The sequence below is a fragment of the Galeopterus variegatus genome, unplaced genomic scaffold (genome assembly GCF_000696425.1).
Source record: "Galeopterus variegatus unplaced genomic scaffold, G_variegatus-3.0.2 Scaffold1235, whole genome shotgun sequence".
NCBI lineage: Eukaryota > Metazoa > Chordata > Mammalia > Dermoptera > Cynocephalidae > Galeopterus > Galeopterus variegatus.
Window position 1 is genome coordinate 229,910 of NW_007727346.1, and position 20,980 is coordinate 250,889.

At 37.8% G+C, this 20,980-nt stretch overlaps 1 protein-coding gene across 2 annotated transcripts in view; it reads right to left on the reverse strand.

Annotated features, from left to right (window-relative positions):
• The window catches only part of ANKRD32 (ankyrin repeat domain 32), a 72,094-nt gene that overhangs the window by 35,243 nt on the left and 15,871 nt on the right, over positions 1-20,980 (reverse strand). For both annotated transcript variants that reach the window (XM_008575758.1, XM_008575759.1), the window contains exon 5: positions 3,851-4,013. In XM_008575758.1, coding sequence (XP_008573980.1) covers positions 3,851-4,013 — 163 coding nt within the window. The remainder of the gene's footprint in view (positions 1-3,850; positions 4,014-20,980) is intronic.

Genomic DNA, 20,980 nt, shown 5'->3' on the forward strand with positions numbered 1-20,980 from the left:
CAGCATTATGTATTTTTTAAAAGCATTTTTCAACTACCTAGAAAATGACTAAATGAATATCAAGAAAACCTAGCAATACCCAAAATGAGGAGAAGGAAAGTGACTAGCGGAGGAAGATTTGAGGAAAAAAGCATTAAAATGTATTGAATGCTTGGCCTTAAATGTTTGCTCAACACAGGACAGCTGTGGGATCTTGGGCAAGTTATTTAACCTCATTGTACCTCCACATCATCAACTGTAAATGAGGTTATAATACATACCGCAGTGGAACGTGACATTTGAATAAAATTATGTATGTTTAGCATAGTGCCTGGCACATAGTAATCACTCAATAAATATTAGCTCAGAGTAGTAGCTGTAATGATTCTCACACTGACAAAAGCAATGTAAGTATTTGCTTCTACATACAGAGGAAGAAATTAAGGCACAGGATGCATGTGCCCTATGGCCACAGAATTAGTAAATTATAAATATGGGTCACAAATTAGTTGATCTGGTTCAAAAAGTCTTTCATTCACATATGGCACATGATTTTTCTGTGGTTCATTTTATTTTCTTTCTTAAGCAGGTAGTCAAAAGAAGTTTTAACTATCCCTAAGTATCCTCTCCTTTTGTGACGCTTTCCTTGGGCCAAATAATTGAGATATATTAGTCATTTGTTCCCCTGTACTCCTGTACATTGCACATAGTTTTATCAATGCATAATTCACACTGAACCGAAATTAATAGTTTCCACATTCTTTCTCCATCAGTAAATAGTATCTCGAAGTCTGATATATTGTCTTACTCATTTTCATATCCCTAGTGCATTGCACAGAGCCTAGTACAGCAATAATCTTCAATAAACATCTACAAAGCTGAATTAAATAGATTCCTGATTCTGTTACTCAGAAGTTTTCCAATAAGTATGAGTAGGTTAAACAAAACTATTTAAATGGTTGTTACTCTTAGTCATCTTACATGGCAACTCTTCTTAGATGACACTTCAGAATCCATCTAATGAGAAATGTAATATTGCTCTTTGCCAAAGTGGTAGAAGAAAAGCAAAACATTAAAATGAAGTTAACTTTCTAATTTCTCCTCAGAAGTGATCACAATATGCCTTACTTATGTGGACTGGTTATGAACTCCCAAATGTATGTCTGGAACTTATAAAAAAATATATTCTAAAACCAAATATAAATTGGAGATTATCTGCTATTTTTGGTCAATATATTATTGCTGCTCTCCACTATTTCAGCAGCTGAATCTGAATGTTATCAGATTACTGCAAAATAAGACTGTGGATAGTACATATTATATTATTGGACTTTATAATCATTTCTTTTTACAGAAAAAAGACAATTCAAATATCTTTAACAATCTAGTTAAGAATGACTCTCAATCTGTTAACAGTTAATACTACATCTAAACTATTCAGAGGTCTGTCAGGTAGGATGCTTTTGGCAGCAAATAATAGAAACCAACTCTACCTTAAACAGCATGAAAATGTATTATCTCATAGAATGGCAATGTGGTGAAATGCTAGGACAGGTTTCAGGTTTGGTTAATTGAGCAACTCAAGTATCAGCAAGAATCCAGATTCTATTTCTACACTCTGCTATCTACAGGGCTGGCAGGCTAATTTTCCTCATGGTCAAAGAATGGCTGCTAGTAGTAATTCAGTTTACATTCTTCTATGTTCACATATGGCAGGCGCCAGTCTGCCAATGGCTCTCTTTTCAGAATGAGGAAGAAACTTCCAATAAATTCTAAACTACCACTCTTCACGTCCTGTTGATCAGAAGTGATTTACATTCCTAGACCAATCATTGTCAAAGACAATGAGATTAGCCGTAGTCCAAGCAGATCCATTCTTTGAACTAACATTAAATTTCTAATCTACATTGCTGCTACTCACTAGGGAAAGGTAATTACAAAATGATATATTACATCTACTCTTAGAAGACTTAAAATCTTTCATAATTTCTCTATTAATCTAACAAATATTAAATGAGAATTCATGTGCCAGGCTCTATGTGAGCTGATCACAATTATGGAAAAGACAGACATGATCCCTCATGACAAGGAGTTTTTGGTATAGATGGGGAAATAGACATTAATCAAATAATCAGCCAATTAATTAACTGTAATTGTATTGAGTACTATAAAGCAAAATAATGCTATAAGAACACTCTATAAGTGAACCTAACCTTATAAGGGGAACAGGAAAGCTTCCTTGAAGAGGTAACATTATAACAGGAAACTGAATGATGAGCAGAAGGCAGAAAGACATAGGAGTAGTGGGGAAGACCTTTCCAGCCAGAGAAAAATCTTTTTATTTATTTATATTTTTCCTTTTTGTCTTTTTTCGTGACCGGCAACAGATCGCAACCCTCAGTGTCGCGCCCGTACCAGAGCGGGACCGGCAATGGGATCGCAACCCTCGGTGTTGCGCCCGCACCTCGCTCAGCCAGTGAGCGGCCGGTCTGTATGTGGGATCCGAACCCTCGGCGGGAGCGCCGCCGCGCTCCCAAGCGGCGCACTGTAGCAGTGCGCCACCGGGCCGGCCCCAGAGAAAAATCTTAAGAGAAGACACTGAGGTAGGAAGTAATAGCTTGTTTAAGGAGACTGGCAGAGGGCAATTTTGATATAGTATAGTGAGCACAGAAAATAGTGGAGCAGAATACAGTTGAAAAAGTAGACATGAAGGGAAACCTCTGGGAACTTGTAAGCCATGTTAGAGATTCGGGACTTTACTCAAAGGGTAATGGGAAGCCATTGAAGAGTTTTAAGTAGGAGGGTTTCAGAATTGTTTTAGAAACAACATTTTGGCTGCTCTTTCTGAACTAGAATATACTGTAGAAGGAAAAGTAAGAGTAACTAGGAAATATTAGAAAGAGTACAGGAAGAGTAATTAGGAGTCTATTCCCAGAGCACAGAAGAAAGTCAATGAACTCAGTATGATGTTAGTACAGAAGGAGAGAAGTGATTTGATTCCAGAGATATCTGAGATAAAATCAATAGGACCTGGTAGTTGACAAGATGTGAGGAGTAAGGGAAAGGAAAGTTCTAAGAGTGATTCCCAGGTCTCTGACATAAAGTATTAAACAAAAGGTAATGGTATCTATTGAGATGGAAAACACTGAAGAAGATTTTTCCTAGATCAAGGTTGTTTTTGGACATACTAAGGTTTGTCTTCCACCCTGGGTAACTCTTCTTACAAATTCTCCTTTACTTATTTCTTGAAGGGTTTCTTCTAGGGTTTGACCTTCCTCTAAACAACTTGAAAATTGGTATTTGCACCAAGTTGAGAGAGGGAGATAGGGGAATAGAACAGGAAAACAATCCCCGAATTCTCATATAATAGTATTTATACCACTGCTATTTTGTTTATACTTTGATTGAAAAAATACTCAAAATTATTCACTAAATCACTGAAAACAAAAGTTGAGACTCAAAACTTAAACTTAAGCAAGATTCTTTCAAATCTGTAAGAAGTATTTAATATTATATATTTAATAAGGAATATTTAAGTAACAGAGCAATTGCTTTAAAAAATTTGTCATTTTAGGGGCCAGCCCGTGGCTCACTTGGGAGAGTGCAGTGCTGATAACACCAAGGCCGTGGGTTCAGATCCCTATATAAGGGATGGCCAGTTAGCTCACTTGGGAGAGCACGGTGCTGACAACACCAAGTCAAGGGTTAAGAGCCCCTTACTGGTCATCTTTTTAAAAACAAACAAACAAACAAACAAACACTGTCATTTTAATTATTTCTAATCACAATATTTTCAAAAATGACTTTAATATATATTTCTCTATATTGGTATTTTATGAAATAAATATTAAAAAATGTTTATTTTACTTACCTCTAAAAGAAAATCCCCTAGATACTGAATTGGATAAAATGGAGCCTTAAAGTTATCCTTTTCTTCTTCAGCCTTGATTCTTGCATTACTGGCAAACACATGAGTTATTCCACTTGGTGAACTTCTTGGTAAAATAACATTTGCCTTTCCAGCCTTCAAGACTCTAAATAAAAATGTAAACAATATAAAAAGTATTAGAAAAACTGAGAATATTTATTAAAATTATCTAAATCAAAAGTGGAACTTTCTGAAAGGAACCAATTCCTTTGGGTTATTCAAGACAATGAATAATAATTGCAATCAATAATTTCTTAAATTATAAGTTGTTCAGGCTGCCAAGGGCGCCAGCGTGACAGCCATGCGGGACTCCAGCAAACGGGCCCTGCTCCCAAGAGCCTGACTCAGCCACTACTGAGGGTACCAGTACAACAGGCAGCTGCGTGGGACCCCTTCACCTGCATGTGAAGGGTTTGTGAACAGGCTCGAGGGGTCTGTGAGCTTCAGACTCTAGACCTAGCTCTACAATTGGCGTCATCAGCAGGATTATGCCACAGAGACTTACACCATTGTGTTTACCTGGAACCAAAACTAAAACAACCCATTCAAATGTATTTATAAAACACATCTACAAGAGGAACTCCCTCTCCTCAAACTCCACTCCAGAGTACTAGAAAAAGCAACTGCTCTACCAAATGACTAAACATGAATGTAGAGATACTAGACATATGAAAAAACAAGAAAATATAACACCAAAGGAATATAATAATTCTCAAGTATCAATCCTATAGAACAGAAAGTCCTTAAAATGACTGAAAAGGAATTTTAAGCAACAATCCTAAGGAAACTCAATGAGATACAAGAAGACAAAGCTAAACAACACAGTGAAATGAGGAAAAGTATACAGGAACTGAAGGAGGAAATGTACAAACACATTTATGCCCTAAAAAAGAATGTAGCAGAGTTTGTGGAGCTGAAGGATTCATTCAAAAAAATAAAAAACGGGGCTGGCCCGGTGGCGCACTGCTACAGTGCGCCGCTTGGGAGCGTGGTGGCGCTCCCGCCGAGGGTTCGGATCCCACATACAGACCGGTTCCCGCTCACTGGCTGAGCAAGGAGCAGGTGCAACACCGAGGGTTGCGATCCCGTTGCCAGTCCCGGTCCGGTACGGGCGCGACACTGAGGGTTGCGATCCGTTGCCAGACATGAAAAAAGACAAAAAGGAAAAAAAAAAAAAAAAAAAATAAATAAAAATAAATAAAAATAAAAAACACAAGAGAGCTTAAACAGCAGGCAAGAACAAGAAGAGAGAATTTCTGATCTTGATGATGGCCTTTTTGAAATAACCCAGGCAGGGTTATGAAAACAAAAATGAAAACAAAAAATGAAAACAAAACAAACAAAAAAACAAAGAATTTTTTTTTTCTCCTTTTTGTCTTTTTTTTTCGTGACCAGTAACGGGATTGCAACCCTCGGTGTCGCACCCGTACCACGACCGGCAATGGGATCGCAACCCTCGGTGTCGCGCCCACAACGCGCTCAACCAGTGAGCAGACCGGTCCCTATATGGGATCCGAACCCTTGGCGGGAGTGCCGCCGCACTCTCAAGCGCCGCACTCTACCGAGTGCGCCACCGGGCCGGCCCAAAACAAAGAATTTTTAAAAATTAAGAAAACCTATGAGACATAGCAGACAATGTTAAGCTCACAAATATCCTAATCATGGGTGTTCCAAAAGGGGAGGAAAAAGAAAAAGGCATTGAAAACGTATTCCCAGGAATAGGGAGAAATATGGTCTTTCAGATCCTGGAGGATCAAAGATGCTCAAATAGATTCAACCTAAAAAGGTCCTCTCCAAGACATGTGACAGTCAAACTGCCAAATCAAAGACAAAGAGAGAACCTTAAAAGCAGCAAGAGAAAAGTATCAAGTCACCCATAAGGGAGCCACTATCAGACTAACAGCAGACTTTTCATCAGAAACTCTAAAGGCTAAAAGATAATGGGATGATATATTCAAAATACCAAACGACAAAAATTGCCAGCCAAGAATACTATACTCAGCAAGGCTGTCCTTCAGAAATGAAGGAGAAATAGTAGATTTCCCAGACAAACAAAAACTGCAGGAAGACACCGCCACACAACCAGCCCTACAAGAAATCACCAAGGGATTATAGCACCTGGTATCTGAAAAACAAGCATCACAAAAGTAGATACACAAGAAAGAACAAAACCTACCAGTAGAACAAAAATGCAAATGAAAAAGACAAAGGAACTCCATCTAACCACTTCAAGAAACCAACAAATATGGAAGACAAATAACAAATTGGAAAGAAAGGAATAAAAGATATTTAAAACATCAAAACAAAAAACAGTAAAATGCTAGGAGTAAAACAATACCTTTCAATAATAACACAATGTAAAAGGATTAAATTCCCTGCTCAAAAGACACAGAGCGACTGACTGGAATTAAAGAGAGAGACCCAACAACATGCTGTCTTCAGGAAAGAACCTCACCTGTAATGACACACACAGACTAAGAGTGAAAGGATAGAAAAAGATATACCATGCAAATAAAAACCAAATACCATCAAAAGTAGCTATTCTTGTATTGGATAAAATAGACTTTATACCAAAAACCATAAAAAGAGACAAAGAAGACCACTATATAATGATAAAGGGACCGTCCAGCAAAAAGACATAATAATCATAAATACATATGCACCTAACATTGGAGCAGCCAGATATATAAAGCAAACACCATTAGACCTAAAATAAGAGATGGACCTAAATACCATACTAGTTGGCTACCTGAACAAACCTCTTTCAACATTGGACAGATCATCTATGCAAAAAGTCAATAGAGAAATACAAGACCTAAAATGCACTTCACACCAATTGGACTTGGCAGACATCTACAGAATATTTCATCGAACAACTACAGAATAAACATTCTTCTCATCAGCACATGGAACATTCTCCAGGATAGACCACATATTAGGTCACAAAATAAGTTGAAACAAATTTTTAAAAATTGAAATTATTTCATATATTTTTTCAGACCATAATGAATTAAAACTAGAAATAAATAACAAACAAAACTCTGGAAACTACATGAATACATGAAAATTAAATAACATTCTCCTGAATGATATATGGGTCCAAGAAGAAATCACGAAATCAAAAAATTTCATGAAACTAATGAAAACAATGATACATCATACCAAAACCTGTGGGATACTGCAAAAGCAGTACTATGAGGGAAGTATATCACAATAAATGCTTACATCAGAAGAACAGAAAGATCTCAAATAAACAATCTAATGCTAAACCTCTAAGAACTAGAAAAACAATAACAATCCCACCCCAAAGTTAGTAGACAGAAAGAAATAATAAGGATCAGAGCAGAACTAAATGAAACAGAAACCCAAAAAACAATACAAAAGATCAATGAAACAAAAAGTTGGCTTTTTGAGAAGATAAACAAAACAGACAAGCCATTATTAGCTAGGCTAACTAGAAAAAGAAGAGAGACACAAATAACAAAAATTAGAAATGAGAAAGGAGACATTACAACTGATATCACAGAAACGCAAAGACTCATTACAGACTATTATAAACAACTGTACACCAACAAATTCGAAAACCTGGAGGAAATGGACAAATTTCTGGACACATACTATCTGCCAAGACTGAACCAAGTAGATACATAAAACCTGAACAGAACAATAACAAGCAAAGAGATTGAAGCTGTAATTAGCAGTCTCCCAACAAAAAAATGTCCAAGACCAGATGGCTTTCCTGCTGAATTCTACCAAACCTTTAAAGAAAAATTAATAACAATTCTCTTCAAACTATTCCCGAAAACTGAAACAGAGGCCATTTTCCCAAAATCATTCCAAGAGGCAAACACCACCCTGATACCAAAACCAGAGAAAAATAGAAAAACAACAAAAAAACTCCAGGCCAATATCTTTGCTGAATGTAGATACAAAAATCCTCAGTAAAATATTAACAAACAAAAGAGGGGCTTCTAGTCAAGATGGCAGAATAGACAGTCCATAGTGTCACTCTCTCCCACAAATCAACCAATTTACAACTATAAAAAAGCAATAAAAGCCAAGCTGGGGGCTGCTAGAGCTCAGGGGAAGAGGAGAAGAGACCTACGGAGTGCATGAAGGTGGGAGAAGCCACGATGAGAAAAAGAAAAAATCAGTCCAACCATTTTGTGCTGCAGCTGCTTTAAGTCAGAAACTACTGAGCACATGGAGCAGAAGCCGGCAAAAGCCACAGCTGTGCCCTTTGGATGAAGTTGCTTGGAGGTGGCGCGGGAGAAGAGGACCTTGGTGGCCCCTGGGACAGCAAGACCACTAATAGGGTTCCCACAGACCTGCATGGGAGTGAGGAGCCACAACAACTGAAAAAAAAAAAAGGGCCACTCAGAGGCCGGTGAGTCATTGCAAGGGACCGGCACATGGCCCATCCCACGAGAAGTGTTTGCAGCGCAGGTGGTGGGGGAGATGGGCTCATTGAGGGAATACTGGGGCACAGCAAGGACAGCTGACCAGCACCCCAATCAGCAAAGGAACACTCAGAGGAGACTGGTCAGGAATACTGAATTGCATGGGCTTGCAGTTTGATGAAAAGACTCAGGGCCAGATCAGAGTTTCTACACAACTCAGGTGCACCGGGTCTCTGGAGAACTGGAAGTACATATAAAGTCAACCATTAAAATCTGAGCTGCACAAAAAGCCTTCCCTAGGGAATCAGCAGCAAAGCCGCAATTTAGCTCAACCACAGAGCTCAAGTACTGGTCCCCACAGGAAGTAAGAAAGGACAAGAAATTAGTTCCAGCCCAGGCACTCTGCCAGTCCTTCAGGGCCCACCTGGGGTCCAGAGGCATGGAGTCAGGGACTGGACCCCCTCCCACAACCAGGCACCTTGCCAGTGCCTCAGAGCCCCGCCTGGGGACCCGAGATATGGAGCTGAGGACTGGACCACCCTCCCACAACCAGGCACAATGCCAGCACCAAGGAGCATGCCAAAAACATCACCTCCATGTGGGTGGCCTATCACAGCCACCACAGTAACCATGGCTGCTGCAATAGCTAGACGCCACAAACACCATGCAAATGGTCTGCCAGCCACTGGAGTGCATTGACACAAGGAGAGTCACCAACAGAGACCAAAGAAAAGAAGAGGATGTCTCTCTCCACAAAGCCCATTCCAAGGTGACAGAAAAAGCACTTGCTCTACGATAATATTGGGGATCTGAACACACCTCTCCACAATGGACAGATCGTCTAAGCAACAAATCAACAGAATAACCATTACTCTTTCAGAAGGAGAGAAGAAATCTACGGTTAGATGGGGAAGGGGGGAGGAAGAGGGGGTAGGGAGGGATTGGACAAGGGACATAAAGAATAAGTATGATTTGTAACAATATATACACTAGTAACATTGATTTGATCAACATATGTCAATATTGAACCCCCCAAATATGTACAATCAATTATGACTCAATAAAAATTTTTTTAAAAAACACCCAAAAGCACAGGATACAGCAACGCATCCAAAAATTATACACCACGATCAACTGGGATTCATCCCAGGGATGCAAGGATGTTTTAACATAGGCAAGTCAATAAATGTGATTCACCACATCAACAAAATCAAAGACAAAAACCATAAGATTATCTCAACAGATGCTGAAAAAGCATTTGGCAACTTTCAACATCCCTTCATGATAAAGACTCTCAGCAAATTACATACAGAAGAAAAGTATCTCAAGACAATAAAAGCCATATACAACAAACCGACTGCCAGGGAAAAGTTGAAAGCTTTTCCCTTAGGAACAGAACAAGACAAGTTGCCACTCCTCTTTAACATAGTATTGGAAGTACTAACCACAGCAATAATGGAAGAGAAAGAAATAAAGGGTATCCAGTTTGGAAAACGTGAAGTCACACTGTTCCTGTATGCAGATGATAATCCTATATACACAGAAGCCTAAAGACTACAAAAAAACTACGAGTTGGTAAACAATTTTAACAAAGTTACAGGATACAAAATCAACAGGCAAAAATCAGTAGCATTTTTTTACTCTAACAATGAACTAGCAGAAAAAGAAATCAAGAAACCTAGCCCATTTACAGTACTCACCAAAAAAAAAAAAAAAAAACCTAAGAATAAAGTTAACCAAGGATTTGAAAGATCTCTATGATAAGAAGTACAAATCACTGTTGAAAGAAATTATAGAGGACACTAGAAGATAGAAAGATATCCCATGCTCTTAGATTGTAAGAATTAACATTGTGAAAATGTCTATACTACCCAAAGTTAAGTACAAATTCAGTGCAATCCCCATCAAAATATCAATGACATTCTTCACCAAAATGGAAAAAACAATCCTAACATTCATATAGAACAAAAAAAAAGGCCCAAAATAGCCAGAACAATCCTGAGCAAAAAAGAAAGACAGAGATATAACACTACCTGACTTCTAATTATACTACAAAGCTACAGTAACCAAAACAGCATGGTTCTTGCATAAAAACAGACACATGGACCAATGGAAGAAAATAGAGAATACAAATATCAGCCCATATATCTACAGCAAACTCATCTTCGACAAAGGCACCAAGAACATACACTGGGGAAAAGACTGCCTCTTCAATAAATGGTGCTGGAAAAATTGGACATCATATACAGAAGAATGAAACTGGACCTGTACCTCTCACCACATACCAAAATAAACACAAAAGAGATTAAAGAATTAAATATACATCCTGAAACTATAAAGCTCCAAAAGAAAGCAGAGGGGAAACACTTCAGGAGGGAGGACTGGGTATAGACTTTATGAATATGACCATAAAAGCACAGGCAACAAAAGGAAAAATAAACAAATGGGATTATATCAAACTAAAAAGCTTCTGCACAGCAAAAGAAACAGTTAACAGAGTGAAAAGACAACCACAGAGTGGGAGAAAATATTTGCAAAATTTGACAAAGGATTAACATGCAAAATATACAAGGAACTCAAACAACTTAAAAGTAAAAAAAGTAATCTGATTTAAAAAATGGGCAAAGGAGCTGAACAGACATTTCTCAAAGGACGATATATGGATGGCCAATAGACACATAAAAAAATGCTCAACATCACTAAACATCCAGGAAATGCAAATTAAAACCACAATGATGTATTATCTCACTCCAGTTAGTCTGGTACCATCAAAAAGACAGAATAACAAATAATGGTAAAGATGCAGAAGAATGGGAACCCTCCTACACTGCTGGTGGGAGTGTAAAATGGTGCAGCCATTATGTAAAATGGTATGGGGTTTCCTCATATAACTATAAATAGAACTGCCAGATGACCCAGCAATCCCACTGTTCGGTATATATCAAAAGGAATGGAAATCATCATGTCAAAGGGACACCTGTACTCCCATGTTTACTGCAGCACTATTAACAATAGCCAAGAGTGGAAATGAACCTAAATGCCCATCATTGGATGAGTGGATAAAGAAAAATGTAGTACATTTAAACACTGGAATAATACTCTGCCATAAAAAAGAATAAAATACTGCCATTTGCAGCAACATGGATGATCTTAGAGAAAATTATAGTAAGTGAAATAAGCCAGGCACAGAAAGGCAAATACTGCATGATCTCACTTATAACTGGGAGCTAATAAAAAAAGAAGAAAAGGAGAAAATAACAATCACAGTAATATGTTGAAGTTTTTAAGAGAACAGAACAGAATTGAGTCTGAAAGGTGGAGAAGGAGGGAGGAAAAGGAGGAAATATTCAAGGGCCACAAAAATCAGTTAAACTGAGTAATGATAAATATACTAATTATCCTGATCTGAACAGCAAAAATAAATATATATATTTTTTTGTCTCTTTTTTTGTGTCCGGCAACGGATCGCAACCCTCAGTGTCGCGCCCGTACCGGACTGGGACCGGCAACGGGATCGCAACCCTCAGTGCTGCGCTCGCACCTCATTCAGCCAGTGAGCGGGAACCTGTCTGTATGTGGGATCCGAACCCTCGGCAGGAGCGCCACCGCACTCCCAAGCGGCGCACTGTAGCAGTGCACCACCGGGCCGGCCCCAAAAATAAATATTTTTTTAAAAAGTTGTTTAGAGTAGATGTTTAAGAAATTGTATAACTCTTTCCACTTATCTACTTCTTGATATGAAAATGTCTTTTACGAACCAAGAGCATTAAAGTACTCCCTAAAGAAAAGTCACAGCAATGAGCCAAAAGAAAAACTGAAGGAAGTCTATGGATGCAGCTATCATGGAAATCAACATACCTCCAAGGAAATCATTCTAGACCACAAAAAAAGGAACCAGTTCTCAACCCTCCTCTAAAAAGATAGCTCTTTAAAAATTTTAGACTAAGTCACCTGTGTGAAGTGCAGAACTGAATGTAAAATGAAAGAAAGGGTAAGAAATGGTCTCACTTTGACCATACCTCTCCTCACCCTCACCCAAGTTGTCACAGTACCTCACAAAGAAGATTCAACAGGGCTCACAGTTTTTAAAGTTGGCAAAAAGAGCCAGAAGCAGACTTCCATCTTCTCTAAAATTCCAAGACATTTTCAGCAAAGCCCACTCTGGCCTCACCTCAAGGGGAACCCAGGGGGTAACTATACAACTAGACCACATGGGGTCAGGTAGAAACAAAGCAAAGAGGTGAAGTTCACAGCAACTAGTGCTCACAATAACTAGATAGTGGTTGTAGTTCAACGTACCTACCATTGGTGGTACCTGATAAGAGGTACCAGCCAATAACAGAGCCCAACTGCAAAACTGAGATGGGTGTTCCCAAAAGTGTTGGAAAGTTATACCTGGTTTGAATTCCTAAATGTCCAGCCTTCAGGCCCACTTCAGAACCTATGCCAAGACCCCACCCAGGAAGGGAAACAACAACCATGGTGCACCTTCAGCAATGAGCAGGGCCTAGTTTTCCTGCACTCAGAAGTTTAAAAAGCACTCAGCGAGGCTTCGTAGCCCATCTCAAGACCCTGAACAGGGAAGCAGACACCCACCACAATGCATTTCAGCAAAGTGCAGGGGCTAGTTCTGCCATACCCAAGAATTTAAACAGTGCTCTGTGCAGACTCAAAGCCCATCCCAAAGCCACACCTAGACATGGAGGCAAACCTCAATTGTGCATTGCTACTGAGCATAGCAGCTGACCCATCCCGAGTAGTGAGTCCAACTTATCTGGGGGCTCAGCCTACAACTTGTGAAATTGCAGATCTCAAATTTTGTGGTACTTTCTGGCCAGAGAATATACCCTGGGGCCCAGTAAGTTCAGAGTCAACTGCAGTTCCCAACCAGCAGCTCTGCATGATTGTAGACCTCAGCCAGTGGTCTCACCTTACACTGCAGCTCAGCCAGCAGCCACCCACCCCCGGAAATCAGAGTAAAGGTACCAGCTCAAGCTATATACAGAACCTGAAAGCAAGCTCTACCTGCCTGGAGTCATTACAACCCGGCCCATCCAGAATCACATGCTAGACTCAATAGTGAAGATCTATTCCTGCCAAAAAACACTTATAAAAGGCAGAAGACATACTGTTTCCTCAAATGTGTAGACAGCTAACAAAGAACATAAATATTACAAATCCGGAAATCATGATACCTTCAAAAGAATCTAACAAAACTCCAACAATGGAATGTAAAGAAATGAAGGTCTATGAAATGACATACAAAGAATTCAAAATAATCCTCTTAGACAAGTTCAGTGAACAACAAAAATATATAAATATAAACAAATGAAATTTGGAAAAAAATACATAAACAAAATGATAAGTTTGTAAGAAACAGAAACAACAAACAAAAAATAAACAGATATCTTAGAGGTAAAGAAAACAGTGCTGGCCAATTAGTTCAGTAAGCATGAGCATGGTGTTGAAAACACCAAGATCCAGGGTTTGATCCCTGTTACCAGCCAGCTGCCATTTTAAAATTAAAAAAAATTAAAAGAACCCAATAACTAAATTGAAAAGTGCAAGAGAAAGCTTCAACAGTGTGTTCAATCAGACAGAAGAATCTGGGGAAAAAAGAGTTGAAAGACAGAACATTTGAAATTATCCATCAGAGAAACAAACAGAAAAAAAAACAATAAAGAATAAATAATGTCTGTGGGGATGAGGGGACACCATCAAGGAACCTACTATTTTTTTAAAAGGAGTTCCAGCAGGTAAAGGGAGAAAAAAGAAGCCAGAAAGCACTGAAAACCTGCAAAATCTGGAGAAAGATACCAACATTCAAAGACAGAAAGCACAGAGGTGCTCAATCAAATTCAGTCCAAAGAGGAGTTCACCATGGCACAAAATAAAGTATCAAAAATCAAAGACAAAAAAAAAATTCTGAAACTAGCAAGAGATAAAAAATGTATCATATTAAAGCAGATTTATCAGCAGAAACTCTGCCAAACAGGAAATGGGATGATATATTCAAAGTGCTGAACTGCCAACCAAGAATACTTTACCCAGATAAGCTGTCCTTTAGACATGAGGGAGAAATAAAAACTTTCCCAGAGAAACAAAAGTGAATGGAGTTCACCATCCCTAGGCCTGCTGTACAAGAATTACTAAAAGGAGTATGGGACCATGCCCTTTTTACAACAGATGGCCTAAATGGATAAAAGGTGGCGCCCAAGGGAAGTTAAGGGGGAGGGCTAAGCATAGAGAGGCAAGGCACGTGCGCATTTGACCTTTTCAAGGATTGGCCTAAGCTTGGAAATCCGCGCCTGCTAAGCATATAAATATGATCTTTTGTGTTACAATAAATGGAACTGCCTGACAGAAACCCCACTGTGTGTGTATGTGTTTGTTCCCTATCTGGGAGAGCAGTGGCATGCTCACCCATCTCTTGTAATCTCTTTTAGCCCCGCATCCTGTGGGGGGAGAAAAGGGCAATCCCTTTGGCCGCAACCCTCTAGGGAACGGAAAAACCTGTTGGGGTCCCGTGCGGCCGCTGGAGACGCCCAACAAAGGAGTTCTTTATGCATATCAAAAAAGCCACTAATGGGCCGGCCCGTGGCTCACTCAGGAGAGTGTGGTGCTGATAACACCAAGGCCCCGGGTTCGGATCCCATATAGGGATGGCCGGTTTGCTCACTGGCTGAGCGTGGTGCTGACAACACCAAGTCAAGGGTTAAGATCCCCTTACCGGTCATCTTTAAAAAAAAAAAAAAAAAAAAGCCACTAATTAGGGCCGGCCTGGTGGCACACTGCTACAGTGCGCTGCTTGGGAGTGTGGCGGCGCTCCCGCTGAGGGTTCGGATCCCACATACAGACCGGCCGCTCACTGGCTGAGCGAGGTGCAGGCGCAACACTGAGGGTTGCAATCCCGTTGCCGGTCCCGGTCCGGTATGGGCACGACACTGAGGGTTGCGATCCGTTGCCGGTCACGAAAAAAGACAAAAAGGAAAAAAAAAAAAAAGCCACTAATTAATAACATAAAACATTTGAAAGCATAAAACTCAATGGCATAAGTAATACAGAGTCATATTCAAAATACTTTGGACTGACATTGTGTGTAACACAATTTTACCTCAAGTACAATAATTAATAGACAAACCTATTAAAACAACTATAGTGAAATTAATTGTCAGGGATACAAAATGATGCAAATTTTAACATTGAAAACATAAAATGGGAAGTAAAAGTGTAGTGTTGTTCTATGCAATCAAAATTCAGTTTGTATCAACTTGAAATAGCATGTTGTAAGTTTTATGCAAGTCTCATGATAACTATAGAAGAAAAATCTATAGTAGATAGACAAAACATAAATAGAAAAGATTCAAAGCATAACCCTGCTGGAAGCCATCAAGCCACAAAGAAAGAGAGCAAGAGAGGAAGAAACAATAAAGAAGCAAAACAAAATACAAAATGGCAGTTGTATGTCCTAACCTATCAATAATTACTTTAAATGTAAATGGATTAAATTCTCCAACAAAAAGATACAGAATGGCCAAATATATGAATGAAAGAAGAAGACCTAACTATATGCTACATAGAAGAAACTCACCTCACCTTTAAGGACTCACAGACTAAAAATAAAGGGATGAAAAGTGGTACTCCATGCAAATGGAAACCAAAAGAGAACAGGGCTAGCTATATTCATATCAGAGAAAAAAGACTTTAAGTCAAAAATCATAAAAAGAGACGAGGGTCATTACATAATGATAAAAGGGTCATTTCATCAAGAAGATATAACAAATTTTAAGTACATATGCACTCAAGATTTACATTCCTAAATATATAAAGCAAATATTAAAGGATATAAAGGGAAAGACAGATTACACTATGATAATAGCAAGGTACCCCACTTTTGACAATGGACAGATCATCCTGATAGAAAATTAAGAAGAAAACATTGGAATTGAGTTACACTTTAGACCAAATGTGCCTAACAGACATATACAGAACACTTCATTAAAGAGCATTAGGATACACATTCTTCTCAAGTACAGAGGTAAAATTCTTCAGGATAGATCGTATGTTAGGCCACAAAATAAGCCTGAATAAATTTAAGAGGACTGAAATCATATCAACTGTCCTTTCTGACCACAATGGTATGAAACTACAAATCAATAACAGGAGAAATCTTGGAAAATCCACAAATAAGAGGAAATTAAACAACATGGTCCTAACAACCAATGGGCCAAGAAGAAATCAAAAGGGAAATAAAAAAATTATCTTGAGACAAATGATAATGGAAATACAACATACCAATACTTATGGAACACAACAAAAACAGTTCTAAAAGGGAAATTTATACCAATAAAAACTTATGTCAAACAAGATCTCAAATAAACAGCCCAATGTTATACCTCATGAAACTTAAGAAAGAAGAACTAACTAAATCCAAAGTTAGCAGAAGAAAGGAAATAACAAAATCAGAGCAGAAATAAATAAGAGACTAGAAAAGAAAATAGAAAATCAAAAACAAAAACAAAAACCAAGAGCTGGTTTTCTAAGTAGACAAATCAAATTAACAAACCATTAGCTAGAATGAGCAAGTAAAAGAGAGAAGACTCAAATAAAATCAGAAATCAAAGGGGAGAAATTACAATTGATATCACAGAAATACAAAAGACCATAAGAAATTACTAAAAACAATTATATGTCAACAAATTTGATAACCTAGAAAAAAATGGATAAATTCTTAGACGAATAAAACCTACCAAGATTGAATAATGAAGAGAGAGAGAATCTGAAGAGACCAGTAGCAACCAAAGAGTGAATCGGTAATAAAAAATCTCCCATGAAATAAAAGCTCAGAGCCTGATGGCTTCACTGCCAAATTCTACCAAACATTTAAGAAGAACAGCAGTCCTTCTCAAACTCTTCCCAAAAATCAAAGAAAAGAAAATACTTCCAAACTCTTTCTATGAGGCTAGCATTACCCTGATAGACCAAACAAGGAGATAACAATAAAATTACAGACCAATATCCTTGATAAAAATAGATGGAAAATTCTCAAGAAAATAATAGCTAACCGAGTTCAAAAGCACATCAAATGAATCATTCGCCATGATCAAGTGGGACTTATCACAGGTATGCAAGGATGTTAATGGAATGAAGGACAAAAACAATATGATCTCATTAGCTGCAGAAAAAGCATTTGATAAAATTCAACATCCTTTCATGAAAAAAACTCTCAAGAGATTAGGTATAGAAGGAATGTTTTTCAACACCATAAAATCATGTATGACAAGCTGACAGCTAACATTATACTCAACAGTGAAAAGCTGACAGCTTTTCCTCTACAGTTAGGAACAAGATAAGGATGCCTCTTGAGTCACTTCTATTCAATATAGTATGGGAGATCCTCGCCAGGGCAATTAGGCAAGAGAAAGAAATAAATGGCTTCCAAATTGGAAAAGAAGAAGTGAAATTGTCCCTGTTTGCTGACAACATAATCTTACATATAGAAAACCATAAAGATTCCACCAAAAAACTGTTTGAATAAACAAATACAGTAAAATTGCAGGATACAAAATCAACACACAAAAGTCAGTAGTGTTTCTATACACTAACAATGAACTTTCCAAAACAGATATCAAGAGAACAATGCCATTATAGTAGCTACAAAAACCAAACAAACAAACTGAGGAAAAAATTTACCAAGGAGATGAAAGATCTGTACACTAAAATCTATAAAATGTTAATGAAAGAAACTGAAGAAGACAAAAATAAATGGAAAGATAGCCCATGTTCACAGATTGGAAAAATTAATGTTGTTAAAATGTCCATACTATGCTAAGCAATCTACAGATTTAATGTAATTGCTTTCAAAATTACAATGTCACCTTTTATAAAAATAGAGAAAAGAGCCCTGAAATTAATATAAAACCATAAAAAAGCCCCAAATAGCAAAGATAATCATTAGTAAAAAGAACAAAACTTGGAGGTGTCACACTATCGGATTTCAAACTATACTACAAAGTGATAGTGATTAAAACACAATGGTACCAGCATAAAAAGACTCATTGAACAATGGAACAGAAAAGAGCACCCAGAAATGAACCCATGCATGTATGGTCAATTGATTTTCCACAAAGATGCCAAGAATACACAGTGGGAAAAGAACAGTCCCTTCAATAAATGGTGTTGGGAAAAGTGGATATCCATATATAAAAGAATGAAACTGAACTTTTATCTCATACCATATATAAAAATCACCTAAAAATGGATTAAATACTTAAACATAAGACCTGAGCCTGTAAAATTACTAGAAGAAAATATGGGAGATAAACTAAAGGATATTGGTGTGGATAATGATTTTTTAAATTTGCTCAAAAGCTCAGGCCACAAAAAAAAAAAACTAGACAAATGGGATTTCAGCAAACGAAAAAGCTTCTGTGCAGCAAAGGAAACAAGAGAGTGAAGAGGCAACCTCTGAAATGGGAGAAAATATTTGCAAACCATACATATGATAAAGGGTTAGTATCCAACATATAAGGGCATTTCAAAAAGTTTATGGAAAGATTAATATTATCTTTTAATTATACTTTTTCACAAACTTTTTGAAGCACCCTCAAATGTAAGGAATATAAACAACTCAATAACGAATAACCTGAATAAAAAATGGGGGAAAAAACCTGAATAGACCTTTCTTAAAAGAAGAAATACATATGGTCAATAGATACATGAAAAACTGCTCAACATCACTAATCGTTGGTGAGATAAAAATTAAAACCACAATGAGATAAAACCTCACACCTATCAGAATGGCTATCATCAAAAAGATGAAAGATGACTGTTGGCAAAGGTGTGGAAAAAAGGGAACAATAATTAGTACACTGTTGGTGGGAACATAAATTACTACAGCCATTATGGAAAGCGGTATGAAGGCTCCTCAAAAAACTAAAAATAGAATTACCAAATATAGATCGAGCAATCCCACATCTGGGTATATATCCAGAGGATTTAAAATCACTTTGTCAAAGAGGTATGTGCACTACCATATTTATTGCAGCATTATTCACAATAAGCCAAGTTATAGAATCAACCTAAGTGTCCATAAACAGATGAATAGATAAAAATGTGTTATAATGGATAACGTATATGTATGTGTGTATATTCAGCCTTAAAAAAAAGAAGGAAATCATATCATTTGCAACAATGCAGATGTACTTGGAGGACATTATGCTAAGTGAAATAAACCAGGCACAGAAAGACAAAAGCCACATTTTCTAACTTATATGTGGAATCTAAAATAATAGAACACATTAAAGCAGAGAGTGGAATGGTGTTTAACAGAGACCGAGGAGCGTGGGTATGGGGAGATGAAATCAGAAGGGGAATTTAAAAATACTATGAACTGAATAAAAATGCAAACACAATCCATATTTGTGGGATGTAGGCAAAGCTGTGCATGGGGGCGATTAATAGAAAAGAAGAAAGGTCTAAAATTAATGATTCAAGCTCTCAACTTAAAGAGCCAAAAACAAAGTAAATTAAGCCCAAAGTAAGTAGAAGAAAAAAATTAATAAAACCAAGCGCAGAAACCAATAAAATAACAAAGGTATGAAGAACAGAGAAAATTAATGAAACCAAAATGAATAATATTTAAATTTCAATTTCCAGTTGTTCTTCACTAATATATAAGAAAACACTTAATTATATACACTGATCTGTTATCTTGTGATCTTGCTAAATCCACTAATTAGTTCTAGTATCTTTTTTGTTTCATTTTTCACTATACAACCATATCTTCTGGAAATAAAGATAATTTTTCTTTCTTTCCAATTTTATGCCTTTCTATTCTTTGGCTAGTCCATCTAATTTTAGGCTGACAAAAATGCTCAGAGTAAGCATCCTTGACTTGTTCCCAATTATGAAGGGGAAAAAAGTCTTTCACCATTGAATATAATATTAAGTTTAGATATTTTTATAGATGACATTTATCAGATTGTGGATAAAAGAGTCCTCAACAAAATATTTTGAAATAGAATCAGTAATATATTAAAAATGGATAATACACCATGATGAAGTACAGTTTATCTCAAGAATACAAGTTTGGTTTAACATTCAAGAATCAATTAACATTGATTGAGTTTGGATGTGTTGTCCCCTCCAAAACTCATGTGGAAATTTGATCTCCAATGTGGCAGTGTTGGAAACTGATTGAGTCATGGGGGCGGATCCCTCATGAGTGGATTAATGCTCTCCCTGGGGTGTCGGGCCTTAAAAACTAACGCCACCTTAAGTGACATTACAAGTGGAGCCATTAACATGGTAGCCTAAGAGGGTGCCGGGAGGAAGTAGGGTGGGGGTGTCTGCAGGAACCTTGCCTTAGCCCTTATTGGCCAAATACGCGCTTCCGCGCTTGTGAACACTGCGTGATTGCAATAGCTACGCATTGAGACGGGATGCATGCTCTTGTAACCTTTAAGCTGATTGGAGGATGTAAAAACCTCCCTTCCCCATTTGCCTTTAAAAGCAAGTGCTTGTGTGATAATAAATGGAACTGCTTCGATAGAACCCCCGCTGTGTCTGAGTGTCCTTTAACAGGGCTGGTTTGGGGCCAGCGGTTGTGCTCACCTCTCTTGATGGCTCTCTTCCCCAGTCTCCTTCCAAAGGGGACAGGAGGGAAAGAGGA